The 16,590-nt window shown below is 47.2% G+C and overlaps 1 protein-coding gene across 1 annotated transcript in view; it reads left to right on the forward strand.

Moving 5' to 3' along the window:
* The first annotated feature begins 13,240 nt into the window (after positions 1-13,240).
* The window catches only part of LOC147737851 (uncharacterized), a 47,774-nt gene continuing 44,424 nt past the window's right edge, over positions 13,241-16,590 (forward strand). The window contains exon 1 of the mRNA XM_086924985.1: positions 13,241-13,300. Coding sequence (XP_086781111.1) covers positions 13,241-13,300 — 60 coding nt within the window. The remainder of the gene's footprint in view (positions 13,301-16,590) is intronic.

A 16,590-nucleotide genomic window follows, 5' to 3' on the forward strand; every position in this document is an offset into this window, starting at 1 on the left:
CGTACAAGGAGACCCTGTCCTCAAAGCCAGGGGCCCATTTGATACCTCTCAAGTCGGGATGTGAACGCAACAACGCTGCAAGGGGTTCGAGGGCCAAGGCAAACAGTAGGGGGGACAGGGGGCAACCCTGTCTGGTACCGCGACGTAGGGGGAATGGCGCCGATAGGCGGCCATTGACTGTAACATTGGCCATCGGGTCCGCATACAGGAGCTTCACCCAGCTCACGAAGACAGGTCCAAACCCGAGTTTGGCCAGAACCGCCCACAAGTAAGGCCATTCGAGCGAGTCAAAGGCCATAGTGGCATCCAGGGATGCCAACACAGCCGGCTCTTTAAGAGTGTGGGCCCGGGCCATGACCCATGAAGGCGGCGCAAGTTCAGGGCAGTGTTACGGTGGGGGATGAATCCAGATTGATCGGGGTGCACGAGATCACCAATGACTCCAATCAAACGATTAGCCAAGAGTTTGGCAAGGACCTTGGGCTCCGCGTTAAGGAGGGAAATAGGACGGTAAGAACGACAGACGTCTCGTGGTTTGCCCTCCTTGTGGATGACCACGATGGTGGCCAATCGTTGGTCTAGGGGGAGAGAGCCTCTCTCAAAGGATTCCAGGAACATCTTACGGAGATGCGGGGAGACTGCGTCCGAGCGGATTTTATATAGTTCCACTGGTATACCGTTAGGCCCGGAGGCCTTTCCGGAATTAAGTGAACGGATCGCAAGATCGACCTCGTCCGCGGTGATGTCCTTATCCAGGTCCTCTCTTTCTTCCTCGGAAAGACTGGGCAGGTCGATAACAGAGAGGAAGGCCGTCGAGTCCGCCTCCGAGAAGTCCGAGGCAGACTCATAGACCCCCCGAAAGTAGTCTGCGAAAGAATCCACAATGGCGCTAGGATCCGTAAGGATCGCACCGTCGTCACCAAGAAGCTCTGGCACCACCCGGCTGGCCATCTCCCTTCTGTCGAGCCAAGCCAACAGCTTCCCGGCCTTATCGCCCACATCGTAGATGCGACCCTGCTGTTCCTTGGCCAGGACAAGAGCGGCATTAGTGGCCAGGGCGTGGTACTCCGCTTGTTTCAGCGAGAGATTGTGAAGGACCAAGGGGTCCGGGTTGGATCCCAATTGAGCCTCGAGGCGTAACACTTCCTGCTCAATAGTTAGCATATCTGAGTCTCTGGCACGACGGGTAGTAGCGATAATTGCCTGGGCCTCGCCCCAGAGCACCGTCTTAAAAGCTTCCCACAGTGTAACGGCCGACTCCACCGAGCCCACATTCTCGGAGAAGTAAAGATCAATAGATTTGGCCAGGAGGGAGCGGGTCTTGAAATCACGGAAATACCATGGATTGACTGCTGCCGGGCGCTCCGACAGAGTCACTCCAAAGTCAAAGGAGACCCATAGCGGGGAGTGGTCGGAAACGCCCCGCGCAAGAAAGCGGGCCTCAGAAACGGGGAGTGCGTCCGAAGCCAGCGTAAGGACATAGTCGATACGCGAGAGACTCCCATGCGCGCCCGACAGGAAAGAAAATTGACGGAGCGTGGGGTGCAAGAGCCGCCACGCGTCCACCAGCCCAGTAGACTCAAGGAAGGACGGCAGCCACATCTGTGGCCCACGTAGGTCGCGAGGCGGTTGACGATCAAGGAGACCAGAGAAAACTGAATTAAAGTCACCCCTGCATTTATATTTTTAAGTTTTACTCTGTAAATTAAATTAACTGGGAACTTTTTTACCAATCTCAGGATTCTGTTACGTCCTTTTTTTAATTGATGGCTTTCAAACGAAATTTTCACCAATGAACATGCTGGTTTTTTCCTCCACTGACCTTTATTAGCATATTATTGAGATTGTGGTAATTAATTGCTTTGTGAAGAGAGACCATTTTTCGACAGCATTCGAATAATCTCCTTCGAAGTGAAAATCCACAATTGCCTGCGCAGTGTTTGTAATAGAATCTTTGGTGTTATCTGACCAATAAAGTTTCTTATAATTTACTGTCGTTATTTCTCCCGGTAGTGACCTATAGTTTTCAAATCTTAGGCCATTTAGGTTTAACTCAATTATTTGTTGATCGTGGTCGTTTATATATATTCCCTCTTTCCGATAAGCCAACATTTTATGAAATAGATTCAACGATGCTATAGTATAATCTATTCTAGCACTATGATCCCCTGCTTGAAAAGTCCATGCTTTTGGCAAATCTTGAGGAAATCGCCCATTTTACCATCTTAGACCTCTGGTTTCTAATTCTTATACAAGAGTCTTGCCGATGTTTTCATTCTTATGTTCCCTCATACCCATTGTTGATGAAAAGCTTGGAATTGACTATAAGTAATTTTGCCATTGTATTTCAACATCTCTATCGTAAGACCATAGCATATTCATGTTATAATCACCGGTAATAATAATCTCAGGTTGGGTGTCATTGTCCAGTTGCTGCAATATCATAATTATCAAATTGGTCGCCATTGTTCTTCGTAATTATATACGTTGATTACTACAAGAGATGTAATTATATTTTGTTCCTTGTATCGTATTTTGACAATTAGATAATCCTTTTGACTTGGGACGTCCATTTCACTTTCCATTTTTAGCTCAGTTGATATAAAAATAGCCAAACCCCCACAAGGTCTGCCATAGTTACTTGTTCTCTTAGCTAATGAGTAATAACCCTATACCCTTCCAATCTAAAAAGAACTAAAGCCCAAGTCTCTTGTAAACAAATGATTTGAAAACAGCACAAAGTAGCGAGTTGGTTATTCTGAATCTTTGCTTGAACCCCATCTACATTCCACGAACATAATCTGACCCTTTTATTCATAATTGTTGGCCCCCTTAAAGAAACTTCAGATTGTAGATGTCAATCCTGCCTGACATTATGGAGGGCTGCTGTTAGCCAACCTAATTTGACAGTGTCAAATAATAGGTCTTCTTTTTTTACCTCTAATAATTTTAAAAGATGCCTGTTGGTCATACCTGTGGGTTTTTTAATATTGAGTATTTCTTATTATTATCGGTTCTCATTGGTTATGATTTTGTAATTTTGTTGAAACAAAAGGGCTAGGATAGGAAAGTTGCAGGGGAGTTGTTATTTTTATTCCCCAGTCCTGAAAGAGATTATGTTCTTGCATAATAAGGCTGGCGGCAGTAGAAGATGTCCAAATTACTAATGTTGATTTGCGATTATTATTCTTGATGTGTGGAATTCAATTGAGTCGGTACATTTAATTTTCTTTAATGAGGGTACTGCATTTTAATATGTTCCCACAAGTCATTATATCATTATTACCCCTAGATTTATATACCAGCGTAGAAATTACCTGCACCACTCCTTTTTGATCTGGGTTATTTAATTAAATTTGTTGCAGGCTATTTTCACCTTGAGCATGCTCAATTAACCTTCCATTATGATTATTAACAGTTTGAGACCATGATTGTCGATGTTTATGTAACTGCTTCGTTTTGGTTCCCAGATCTTGTGGTAATTTAATATCCTTCAATGTTTTTAACAAATTTCTATTCGTTTCATCCCCTCTGATACTCTCACTCTTTGCTCTATTTGTTTCCAATTGTGATGGCTTATTCTCCACCTGTTTATTACATTCCTCCACTTGCAGCATTTCTAAGGACTGAATTTTCCCATACTCTATCATTTTTATACTATCAGCTTGCTTGTTTAGGTATTTATTTTTCATAACTGCTTGTACCTCCGATAGATCTTTATTAAATAGAGGGTAAAAGGGTTTTGTTGGAGACATTTGTTTACCCTCACCTTCACAATATGATATTTGGTCATGGTTGTTTCGAGTGTTCAATCTCACTATATCTGATACATTTGTATTTTTTTTTATACTTTTAGAAGCTTTATTTCTTGCTTTCCATTGTTTTTTCCTCTGACTTTTTGATAGTTAAACTTCCGGAGCTGCGTCTGTCATTGTTGATTGTGTCGAGCATAGGTTTATCACTTCTTGATCTTTTGTTTTAGCGTCTATTTTATCTTTAACAACAACAGTATTGTCTTTACATTTTACTGTATCTTTAGAGGGGCAGTCGGTCTTGATGGGTTGAATTCCCACATTAGGAAAATTCCCTTTTACATCGTCAATTATTGTTTTTAAGCCAGTTTGTTAATTAGTGGGGCACAACTACACTCTGAATATGTAGATATTGGCTGAGATTGTGCCCTTACTATTAGATTATTTTGTGTTGTTATCTTCTGCTCAGTTCCGGCAACAGAGGATGCCGTAGCACTCAAGAGATCTATTTGGACCTCCTTTTTGTTGGACTTATATGTTAAAGTTTCCAGAGTTAATTGTGAGGTTTTGAAGAATAAATGAGAAATGTCCTAGTTGACACAAAGGAAAGTTTCAATTCTATTAAGGACGCGGAGGCGAGGATTTTGCTTGTCCTTTCTCCATTTTATTGGACAGCACATTAAAAGTATAAGAAAAAAACATCAACCATGAACTACCCTAACCAACATGGCAGCAGTAGTCATCGTAATACAGTAACCAATCATAGTCCACACAACAGCATAAAGGTATCCCACGTCGGTGGAGGAGTGTGGCTCAATGGTTAGAGCGGCAGACCCTGATGCAGAGTTCTGGTCCGGGACCAGGGTTCAATTCCCGCCTCGGCGGGTCTTGGGCTCATAATTCCTCGGACCTGATTTCTCGCCTCGGTGCCTATTCTAATCATGGGTCCCACGCTGCAACTCTGGGCAATAGCTTGCTTAAACTCCACACCGGCCCCAACAGCGCTGTGGATGCCTGGCTTCACCCTGGGGGTGCCCAGGAGTGGACACTTCACAGGGAAAGCCAGGAGGGGTTCCACAGCGGTATGAGTAATAGCGCCAGGAAACCGCTTGGTGACAGTGCGCTCTACAAATACCTTGACATTTACATTTATATTTAGTCTTTCCTCTTTCGTTGCTGCCGTAGGAAAGAAGTCCTCTATCCTCTAGTCCGTTTTCTGATCGTACCCTAGGGAAGAGAAATAATAATAATAATATCTTGTCCAGAACAATGTTGAAAATAAATCTGACACTTTGCAATGGATATGGTCAAAGATAAATTGCAGTAAGAGAAGATATACCAAGTAAAACACATTAATCAAATGTATACATCAATACATATGGAAATATTACTTCCCTCGTATGAAGAAACAAGTACTGGAATCCATTGTGTTGGGAGGGAAGGCTAGATAAGCCAGGGTGGGAAAATCCTTGCCTCCGCGTCCTTAATAGAATTGAAACTTTCCTTTGTGTCAACTAGGAAATTTCTCATTCTATGTCAGGAAGCGGAGGCGAGGATTTTGCTTGTTCAAAGCTTACTTACCACCAGAGAAGCAGCTTCATGGATTGGCTTAAAATAAAACTTTTTGAAAGTTGAATCTGAAGACCAATCCGCTGCGTTCATAATATCTTCCAATCTGCCTCCAACTTGGACAGCCTTGGAAGCCATGGCGCCTCTAGTAGAGTGAGCGCCGAAGTTCGTAATGTTGATACCGGCTTCATACATAATCCACCTGACCCATCTGGCAATGGTGGGGGATGAAACTGCCTTGAAAGGCTTCTTTATCGCAATTAACAATTGTCTTTCGCCCGGTGGGCGGACTTCCAAGTTCATATTTTCATATGATTTGAGGCAACGGACAACGCACAGTTTGGGTGAATCCGGAAAAGCTGGATAAGATGCTGACCTGGTATTACACTTAGTTCTCCTGGAAATGGTAAATGTGACCCCTTCAGGGGTAAAAACTCTGGCAGAAATGTCAAGAGCACGGACATCGGAAGCCCTTTTGCAGGAAATAAGACAAAGTAGAATAGCCAATTTTGCTGAAATTTCTTTGCGTGAAAGATAATCATTATCCTGCCAGGACAGAAGAAAACGTAAAACCACATTCACATCCCAAAGAGCGGAATATCGAGGTTCCCGGGGACGTGAAAGACGAATACCTTTGAGGAGTTTGCAAACCCAAGGGTGCTCTCCAACAGGGGAACCATACACAAGGGCATGACCCGCAGAAATTGCTGATCTGAAAGAATTGATAGTACAATAAGCCAGTTTATCATGGAAAAGTTTAGCGAGGAAATTTACTACCTCCGTCACAGTAGAGCCCACGGGATCCAGGTGTTTTGCCACACACCAACGAACCCATCTGTTCCATGCAGATCGGTATCATTTAGTGGTACCAGGGGCCCATGCTCGCTGAATGAGGAGTTCAGCGTCTCTCGAAAGTGAGTCGTTAGACCAACGTCCCCTGAAATCCTCCAGGCCATGAGACGTAGATGGCCTTGGAGAACCAGAGGGTGTGGATGACCCAGAGGATCCGTTAGAATGAGGTCGAAGAACGGCAACTGTAGAGGTTTGTCCCAAGATAACTCCAGAAGGGACGGGAACCAGCACTGAGCCTTCCAGATCGGGGTGATCAAGATTAGAGAGGCTCGTTGCCTGCGGACCTGGGCTGCTACTCTCTGAATGAATAGGAATGGGGGAAATGCGTAAGCTGGAGACACAGGGTCAAATCCTTTGGCAAGCTAATTGTCAGAATCCTGTGTTTCTCACCAGGATAAGTGTTAGGAAATACTGCTTCCAGCTGGTCAAACTTCTCGGCAAGCCAGAAAGGAAAATCATCCAGTTCCTGGGGACGCCTGCCCATCACAGCGTTGACCATAAGGGGACTGAGTTTCATATCGCCCTGTCCGGCAGGAAGCGCCGCACCATCCGGGGCCCCGCCCGGGAGATTGCGGGTGATGAATTGCACTAACGAACTAATCACGCTAATTGCGACTACATGTAGCCATCTGATCTCAACCACGGGACATGCCCCGTGCTGAGGATGAGGTGTAAATCCAGCCAAGACAGGCCAAGTTGCGCCTGGAATGGACAAAGGACCTAACCTCGGGGCTGATAATGAATGGGGTAGGGCGCCATTAAACCAAACGCGGTGCTGCCAAGTATCAATAGGAATTTCTTGTGCCCTATACGGAGTATACTCATTTGGCACAGCAGTGGGAGTGTACGTATGGAACGCACCTGAAGTTCCGTCCACCGCCAGGAAGGTCACCCACGAATAAAAGATTTCGTAAGGGTAAGCCACCTCTGCACTCACCACCATAATTACTGCCATGCCATCCACGGGAACATTATAATTTTGCAAATGATTGCGCACCGCAATACGACTATGCTGCGGAATGTCCACCGCGGCCATAGCGACACAGAAAGAAAAAGGTACAAAGTCAACCCTGTAGCATAACTGGGTAGTAATTCAAGGAAACCGTTTAGAAAGATTCAAGCTTCAAAAGACCTATACTAATACAGGTGGGTTTGTCCGACACCACCGTTTACCGGAAACAATAGTGAAGGTGTTAAGGACTGAAAGATGTACTACTCAAGTATCACGCTATAAGACCACCAACGATTGGGCGCCATGTCGCAGGGATTCCGTGCTCAGACTGAACTGTGCATAGAGGCTTGGAACCTCAGTGAATTAGGATGTCCCAAAACTCACCTTAGTACCCAAAAATCCCCTACCAGACTAGCTACAGTGTCTCATTGGAACACATGAACACTCTTTCGTTATACAATCATTTCAATCCAGAACAAGGAGTAAAAGAGGACACGTGCATATTTGAAATGTTTATTCACTAATGCAGTGCTCTCAAGCGCAGTATCTTAGCTAATACAAGCAAACATATTATAAGAAACAAAAGTAATCAGTATAGTCACTAGTCCATATAACACAAACGGTGCAAGCATAGTATTATGCTAAAATGAATAGGGTTTAACAAAACCTAATTATCACCCTCCCTAGCTAGTATATTATATTATATCTAAGAAGGTCTCTTGTGGGTTTTAGCAGAGCGGCCCGAACCTCAAGATCCTAGTGGTAAGGGATCACATCATCAGCAACCAGCTCTCTGCATGCGAAGCACCATCAAGTGTGTGTTATGCTCTTGTGCAAAGCAATATAAAACGCGCCTAAAGCCAGAACTTGGCTGCAGCTGCATGTATGTTATGTCTAGGGACGTGCGAAGATCAGTGCTCATAACATTTACTGTGTTGAGATATCCTTGAAGGTTTCAGCACTCCCTGTACAGACATAGCTCTCCAAGCAAGGCTGATATCAGTGTAACAACATATTATTCTCGTATGAACCGAAAACATTTTACTAGGCTCAAAGCTAAAGCAGCAGGTGTGTGTCGTGTGCAAAAAGCAACAGAAAGGAAAAATGGTGTTTAAACTCACAAAAGGCTCATGGTAACTTAACACAGTAATCAGGCTACATCAATCCATATATCACTTCTGCTCCTCCCACCTCTGAAATTATCGCTAATACTCTTGGTAAAATGTTCCAATACCTCCACACCCTCTGAGGCAAAGGTGATCTGGTGTCTGTCCCAGTTTAAATATTGTGGTGTGAGGATAATTTGTTCGGTGTAATATTTTCAGTTGAATGAGTTTAAGTCGGGATGGGATCGCTGCCTTTCGGGCTGAGGCTAGGGCGTCCATCCAATCAGTTTCCTCGATATCTCCCAATTCAGTCTCCCATTTTCCCTTTAGTGCTATCAGGGGGTCTGGTTGATTATTGATCAGTTTTTTGTATGTGTAGGAGGTTGCCTTTTTTTCCATGTAATCCGTGAGGAGCCTATCCTCCAGAGGGGAGGATTCCATCAATTTGGTCTCTGGGGGAATTGCACTTTGTAATGCGTGTCGTATCTGTATGTAACGGAATCGTTCCGAGTCTGCCATCTTATACCCCGCTTGCAAGTTTTCAAATGATATTATCTCTCCTTTCGCCCATAGGTCGCCTATTTTAGAGATACCAATTAGGTCCCATTCTTTGAATCCCTTTGTGTTCGCCAGTATGCCCAGTTTTCTCGTGTCCCAGAGGGTAGTGGCTTGTGTCAACACTCCCTCCCTTCCCAAGGCCCTCTGTGCGGCGTGCCATATTTTAATCGTGTGTGCCGTTGGTCCTGTAAGTCCTTCCTGTTTTCCGTAGGTGTAAAGCGCCCTCATCAGTCGGTCTGCCGGCAGGAGGCTCCGGTCCAACCTGTATGCTCATTCGTCCTGTGGGACGTGCAACCATTGATTTATTGTCATCAGTTGTGATGCCCAGTAGTAGAGTTTAACATTCGGTAGAGCAATATCACTGTCATACCAACTCCGGACCAGTTTGTGTTGTGCTATCCGGGGGGGTTTACCGTCCCACAATAGGGTTGTTACTTCTGCTTCAATGGATTTGAAATACTTAGGGGGGACAGGAAATGGGGTATTTTGTAGGGCATATAAGGAATCTCGGAAGGGCTAGCATTTTAAATAGTGCAGCTTTACCCAGGAGCGTCAGCGGGAGGGATCTCCAGTGTTTTACGTCCGCTCGGAGCCGTTCCAGGGGACTCATTAAATTTTCTTCCATGAATATGGACTCTGATGGCGTGACATATATTGCTAAGTACTTGAAATCTCCGGTCACGATCTGCAGTTCGCATCCCGCCGGGATTTTGGGTGTAGGCCCGTGCAATACATAGAGTAGCGATTTCGTCCAGTTAATAGTGTAGCCGGATACTTTCCCGTATGCAGTAAAAATGTCTAGTAGGAACACTAAAGATCTCGCCGGGGATGTTAAATATACGAGCACGTCGTCCGCATATAGCGAGATACGATCCTCCCAGTCCTCCTCCCATCTCATTCCATGAATGGAGACGTCCTGCCTGATCCATGCAGCGAGCGGTACCAGCACTAGGGCGAATAGCAGCTGCAACAGCGGACATCCCTGCCTGGTACCCCTTCCTAGTTTGAATTCTCTTGATATTCTTCCGTTTGCTACTACTTGCGCGAGGGGTTCCGTTTATAAAAGTTGTATCCATGCACAGAATTTCGGGCCAAGTCCCAGCTTCCGAAGTACCGCAAAGAGGAACGGCCATTCCACTAAATCGAAGGCCATAGTGGCGTCCAAGGAAAGGATGGCTGCATCTTTCTGTATCTCTGGTGTACGGGCCATAACGGCATGCACCCTCTGTAGATTAAGGGAGCTGTTACGTCCCGGCATGGACCCTGATTGGTCTGGGTGAACCAAGTCCTTGAGGTGTGGCTGTAGTCGGAGTGCCAACGCTTTGGCCAGTATTTTGGCTTCCGTATTCATTAGCGATATTGGGTGGTAAGAGGCTGCCATATGCACAGGTTTGCCCGGTTTGTGCACTGCCACAATTGTGGCTATTCGCTGATCCCGTGGCAGCCTGCCATCCTCCAGGCAGTCATTGTACATGTTAAGTAAGTGAGGTGTGATCAGACCCGCCACTTTTTTGTACAGCTCTACTGGTAGCCCATTTGGACCCATTGCTTTCCCTGTGTTGAGTGCCGCCAGTGCCCGCCCCAATTCTTCCGACGAGAGGTCAGCATCTAGGTCTTCCCTGGCTTCCGGGGAAAGCGTAGGCATCCTAATGTCTTGCAAGAAATGTGTATTGTCCTCTATTGTGGGTAGCCTCCCGAGGTCCTGAAATGCTTGCCTGTGAAGTGTAGGGGGAACATAAACGGAGAGCACGTGATACAACCTACCTTCCCACTGCCCAGTTAGTACCGCAAATCGTCCCTGTGCATCAGTCCAAGTGTTCTTAATCATGAATGTGGAGCTCTTATGGACCAGGATTCCCACCCCTCTAGAGCCAGATGTGAACTCAGCGTGAGCTACCATTTTAAAGCCCCATCTATCTAGTGCCTTGCATGTTGTTCCTGTCAAATGTTTTTCCTGGAGTAGAACAATCAAGGGCCCCTTGCGCTTCAGGTACTGTAGGACCAGCCCTCGTTTAATCTTATGACCCAACCCATTCAGGTTCCATGAAATTATGGACAAGGGGGGCCCGGCTGAAGTGGTAACTGAGTGTTGGTCTCCCGCCCCTCATGTGGTGTCACGTCGTGCTTGATATGTATATCCTATGGTCAGTGACTACTGTTGATACCTGCTGTACATGACCTGCCCTGTGTGCTCATAGATTGTATAGTTGACACGTAAACTTGTTCCTTGAATTAACGTAACATATTAAACGTAAACATTGTAACAGTTGCTTCAAGAATCCTTGGCCCCTAATCCCAAACCCTGCCCTCCCCCCCATCGTATCTGTGACTGTCCCCATCTCCAATTGCTCATTATGGCCCCTGATAAACAATTGTAGTCCCTGAAGAAAGTGGTCATTGTTCACCAGAGACCAAAACAAACCGAAACTTATCGCTATCAAAATCCCAACCCCCCACCCTGCCTCCCTGCCCGGCGGATACAGAACCATCCACCACCCCCAACTGAGCAGAGTGCTTACTTCCCAGAACAAAATGTAGTTTTCGTGAGGGTGAGACTACCGTGACTGTTATAGCCTCCTTCCCACCCATCAATGTCCATGCAGCACTACCAACATCACGGTAGGTCCTACCTGTAGGAGTCTTCATAACTTGCCTGTGTATCACGTCCTTAGTCGACCCATTGTAAGGAAGGTCAATGTAACAGTACCCACCACCCTGCCCTCCCCCCCATCGTATCTGTGACTGTCCCCATCTCCAATTGCTCATTATGGCCCCTGATAAACAATTGTAGTCCCTGAAGAAAGTGGTCATTGTTCACCAGAGACCAAAACAAACCGAAACTTATCGCTATCAAAATCCCAACCCCCCACCCTGCCTCCCTGCCCGGCGGATACAGAACCATCCACCACCCCCAACTGAGCAGAGTGCTTACTTCCCAGAACAAAATGTAGTTTTCGTGAGGGTGAGACTACCGTGACTGTTATAGCCTCCTTCCCACCCATCAATGTCCATGCAGCGCTACCAACATCACGGTAGGTCCTACCTGTAGGAGTCTTCATAACTTGCCTGTGTATCACGTCCTTAGTCGACCCATTGTAAGGAAGGTCAATGTAACAGTACCCACCACCCTGCGCTCACCGCCCAATATCGGGCCGTGTCCATATCATAGTCTCCTACTGTGGTGTTGTGAAGCGTGGCAACCGGTGAGGTCCTTAATCCTTAAAAAGCCAAGTCATAGCGTCGCTTCAGTGATGCAGTTTGTTGTGGGCTTCTGTCTTTTCCATTATCGGTTATTTTGTCTTTCTTCCCGGTTCCTGGGTTTCCCTGTCTGCCGACAGCCCTCCAACCAGTCTTGTGCATCTTTGGGCGATTCTAAAAACACGTTTTTCCCTCCGCTTCAACACGCAGCTTCGCTGGGAAGAGCATTGAGTATTTGAGTTCACTAGAACGGAGTTCCCTTTTCACTTCTGTGAAATTTTGTCGTTGTTGTGCCACCGCTGCCGTGTAGTCTGGATAGAAGGTGACCTCTGCATTGTCAATTTTGACTGGTGGAGCCATTCGAGCTGTCTGCAGGATGGCATCGCGGGCGTGAAAGTTGAAGATCCTCGCTAAGATTGGATGCGGTGGTGCCCCTGGTTTTGGTTTCCTCCCTGACACCCGGTTGGCACGTTCTACTGAGAAATAATTTGACAGGCCCTTCGGTTGCAGCTTAGTTTGGATCAAATCTTCTACAAATAGGTCCAACGCAGGGCCCCCTGTTGTTTCCGGTACACCCACCAGGCGTACGTTGTTGCGCTGTGAGCGGCCTTCCTGTTCGTCAAGCTTCGCCTTTAATAGCAGATTGTCATCTTCCAGTTTCTGTACTTTGTGTTTCAAGGCCCCCGTGTCGTCAGTTAGCCCCGATGTAGCTTTTTCCACCTCAATCAAATGGTGTGACAACTTGAAGAAGTCCGCCCTTATCAGGGAGATATCGGTGGAGATAGTGCCCATTGAAGTTTGCATTGTGTGCAATGCCGCCATAACGTCTTTCAGGGTGACCTGTTCGGCGTCACCAGGCGGGTTGGTCATCTGGGATGATGTGCGTGGCGCTTCGTTCGGTTGACCATTCTGGGGTTCTTTTACATAGGCATATTTTTCCAAGCGCGGAGGCTGTTGCACCTTGGGCCCCCTGCCCGTCATGGTACTTGATAGCAGTGGACACGCACCCCAAAATTCGTGAGGACAGGAGAAGAGCCCCGTTTGCCAACTGTTCCTCGATGTGTTGTACAGTGTGTTCCTTGGTGACTCCGGGAACGCGTGTGAGCCTGCGTTGCGCTGGGCTGGTCCGCTGTGTAGAACCAGCGGCCTGTGGTACTTCCAGCTCCTGTCTTTCAGCCGTGGAACTGCTCCCTATAGCCCCCGGTAAGCTCGTGAGACAGCACCGGGTGTCTTCGCACAGTGCTATCTAGGGTATGCCCCTTAAAAGGCCTGCTGGTGTCACTGATTTGCAGCTAGTGCTGCGTGTGGGGCAGGTGAGCGGGCTGATGTGCTCAGCGGCGGTAACAGACAGGCCGGTGGTTCCAGGATTAAGCCGTCCCTGCCCGGTAACGTCGGGTTTTCACTCAGAGCCCCCTCGCTGCCTCCTCCAGCAGTCGCCAGTACCTTGTAGTCCAAGGATGTCCTGTGCGCGCAGCCGCATCCGTTCTGGTTTTTGCCGCCTTTATTCTGTGTCCAGGATCAGTTCTTGTCGGGTCATCTGTATGCTGGGCCGCCGTGAAACTTTAGTCCCCGGCTTCCGTAGTGCTGTTAGGCCCCGGTTGCACTGTCTCGTAGCCGCTTGAGTTTTAGAAGTCTGGAGTAGCCGATTGCTTCACCGGGAACTGGAAGATCCGTTTTTATACAGCCGTAGCAGCGCCTGCTGAAGTCAGGATTATTGTGCGGATTGTCGGGGAAGGTGCCCTGCAGTCACGGAGCTCTGCTAGAAAGCAGCCATCTTTCTCGGCCGGTAGCCACGCCGGGAAGTGTTTTTTTATTCATTTTTTTTCTTTGTTCCTTGTTAGATTCATAATTACTTATCCCATGTTAGGATGAGTTTGTCCACGCTTTTAGGCTATTCCGCATACAACACCTCGGGGGAGCAACCTGGAGAAATTACCGTTACAGAAGGCCGTTGAGTTTTTTTTAGACCTATCTGCTGGCTTAGCAAAGTTGTATGATCTTCTTTTCTTTCTTTTTTATCTCTCTCTCTAAGCTCCGGGGCACTTATAAGCTGTATCTTTCATTTGGCTTATCTAATAAGAGGAGGAGCTGATTTATATTGATCAATGCACTTTGTCCACCTGTTATAATTCTGTTGAGGCTTTCTGATCCCCTGCGTGGGAACAAGTGATGATGTAATTTTTGCCTGTGGAAAAAAAAATTTTTATAAACACATTTTTGACATAAATCAGGTGGCAGGCCAAGGCTCCTCTGTGCTCCGCAGCAGCCGCTGCACGAGCAGCACCAGCAGCGCTTTAGCACAGCGGTGCTGGCAGCGGCCGTTCGTGCCTCCATCGCAGATCCGTAGAACTTAAAGCGCCCGTATAACAGGACGCGGGTGAAGCGGGAACCGGTCACAAAACAAACCCTGTTCCCATGATGCACTGGGCCAGGGACAGACTAATTTGCATATAGCCAGGTTCTGAGCTGGGATGGTGCAGTGAGCTAAATAACGGTGATGGATCAAGCCCTGATCTTTGGACTGGGTAAGAGTGGTCTGCTTAATTCAGACACTCTGTTCATCACCACCCCCTTTTTTGAATCACAAAACAAACCCTGGCAGTCGTCCCAGGCTCCGCTCCGCTTGCTCATCAATTCCTCCTCGGCTCGGCCCCTCGGCTCTAATCGATACGCTCTGCACTCAACACCGAATCACAGGCCGACAACAACTGTGAACACCAACAGAGGGAAGAATTGTGTGTTTCCCCCTAGTTAGTGAAAAAAAACAGCATAAGTCTTGGCTGCTTTTGCTGCACCCAGAGTCTTATGCGTCTTTTCAGTCTAAGTTTTCTGTCTGGAAGAAGATTGTGTCCTAGTTTTCTGCACCCAGTAAATCCAGGTGCAGAAAAAGGTGGAATAAAATGAACACATGAAAGTACGCCTTAATTTCATTGCCCTTGATTCACACTCTGGACCATAGTTGAGGGATAGGTCTAGGCCCGGGGTCTCCAACCGGTCGATCACGAGCTACCGGTAGCTCGCGGAGACCCCAGGAGTAGCTTGTGTAACCATTCATGGGCTATTTACTTTTCTGGCTGCATTTACCCGCCCTCACCCAAACCAGCCGCTCGGATTGGAGCTTAGCTGAGGGTGGGGGCGGGTGAAGAGGATGATGCTCCTCTCCTGATGCTGCAGACTCTTCTTGTGAGAGTCTGACCCCTGTGACGTCATCGAGGGCAGAACGGCACGAAAAACAATGTAAACAGAGGGCAGAAGGGCACGTAAAACAAGTGGAAAACGAGTGAAACAGAGGGCAGAACAGCATGAAAAACGAGTGAAACAGAGAGCAGAAGGGCACGAAAAACAAGGGGAAAACGAGTGAAACAGGGCAGAAGTGCACGAAAAACGAGGGAAACAGAGGGCAGAAGGGAACGAAAAACGAGGGGAAACAGGGCAGGAGGGCACGAAAAATGAGGGAAACAGAGGGCAGAAGGGCACGAAAAACAAGGGGAAAACGAGTGAAACAGAGGGCAAAAGGGCACGAAAAACAAGGGAAACAGAGGGCAGAAGGGCACGAAAAACAAGTGGAAAACGAGGGCAGAAGGGCACGACAATTGAGGGAAACAGAGGGCAGAAGGGCACAAAAAACAAGGGGAAAACGGGTGAAACAGAGGGCAGAAGGCCACAAAAAATGAGGGAAACAGAGTGCAGAAAGGCACGAAAAACGAGGGAAGAGGGCAGAAGGGCACGAAAAACAAGTGGAAAATGAATGAAACAGGGCAGAAGGGCAGAAGGGCACGAAAAATGAAGAAAACAGAGGGCAGAAGGGCACGAAAAGCAAGTGGAAAACGGGGGCAGAAGGGCACGACAAACGAGGGAAACAGAGGGCAGAAGGACACAAAAAACAAGGGGAAAACGGGAGAAACAGAGGGCAGAAGGCCACAACAAATAAGGGAAACAGCGGGCAGAAGGGCACGAAACACGAGGGAAACAGAGGGCAGAAGGGCACGAAAAATGAGGGAAACAGAGTGCAGAAGGGCCCAAACAAAAAATGAGGGAAACAGAGGGCAGAAGGGCACAAAACAAGGGCAAAATGAGTGAAACAGAGAGCAGAAGGCCACAAAAAACAAGGGGAACAGAGGGCAGAAAGGCACGAAAAACAAGGGGAAACGAGTGAAACAGGGCAGATGGCCACAAAAAACGAGGGAAACAGAGGGCAGAAGGGCACAAAAAATAAGGGGAAAACGAGTGAAACAGAGCAGAAGGCCACAAAAAACAAGGAAAACAGAGGGCAGAAGGGCACGAAAAACCAGGGAAACAGGGCAGAAGGTCACGAAAAACAAGTGGAAAACGAGTGAAACAGGGCCGAAGGACACATAAAAAGAGGGAAACAGAAGGCAGAAGGGCACGGAAAACAAGGGGAAAACGAGTGCAACAGAGGACAGAAGGCCACAAAAAACGAGTGAAACAGAGGGAAAAAGGGCACGAAAAACGAGGGAAACGGGGCAGAAAGGCACAAAAAACGAGGGAAACCTCAGGCAGAAGGGCACAAAAAACAAGGGGAAAACGAGTGAAACAGAGGGCAGAAGGCCACAAAAAACAAGGGAAACAGAGGCAGATGGGC

This window comes from Lissotriton vulgaris, chromosome 1_1 (genome assembly GCF_964263255.1).
Source record: "Lissotriton vulgaris chromosome 1_1, aLisVul1.2, whole genome shotgun sequence".
NCBI classification, from domain to species: Eukaryota; Metazoa; Chordata; class Amphibia; order Caudata; family Salamandridae; genus Lissotriton; species Lissotriton vulgaris.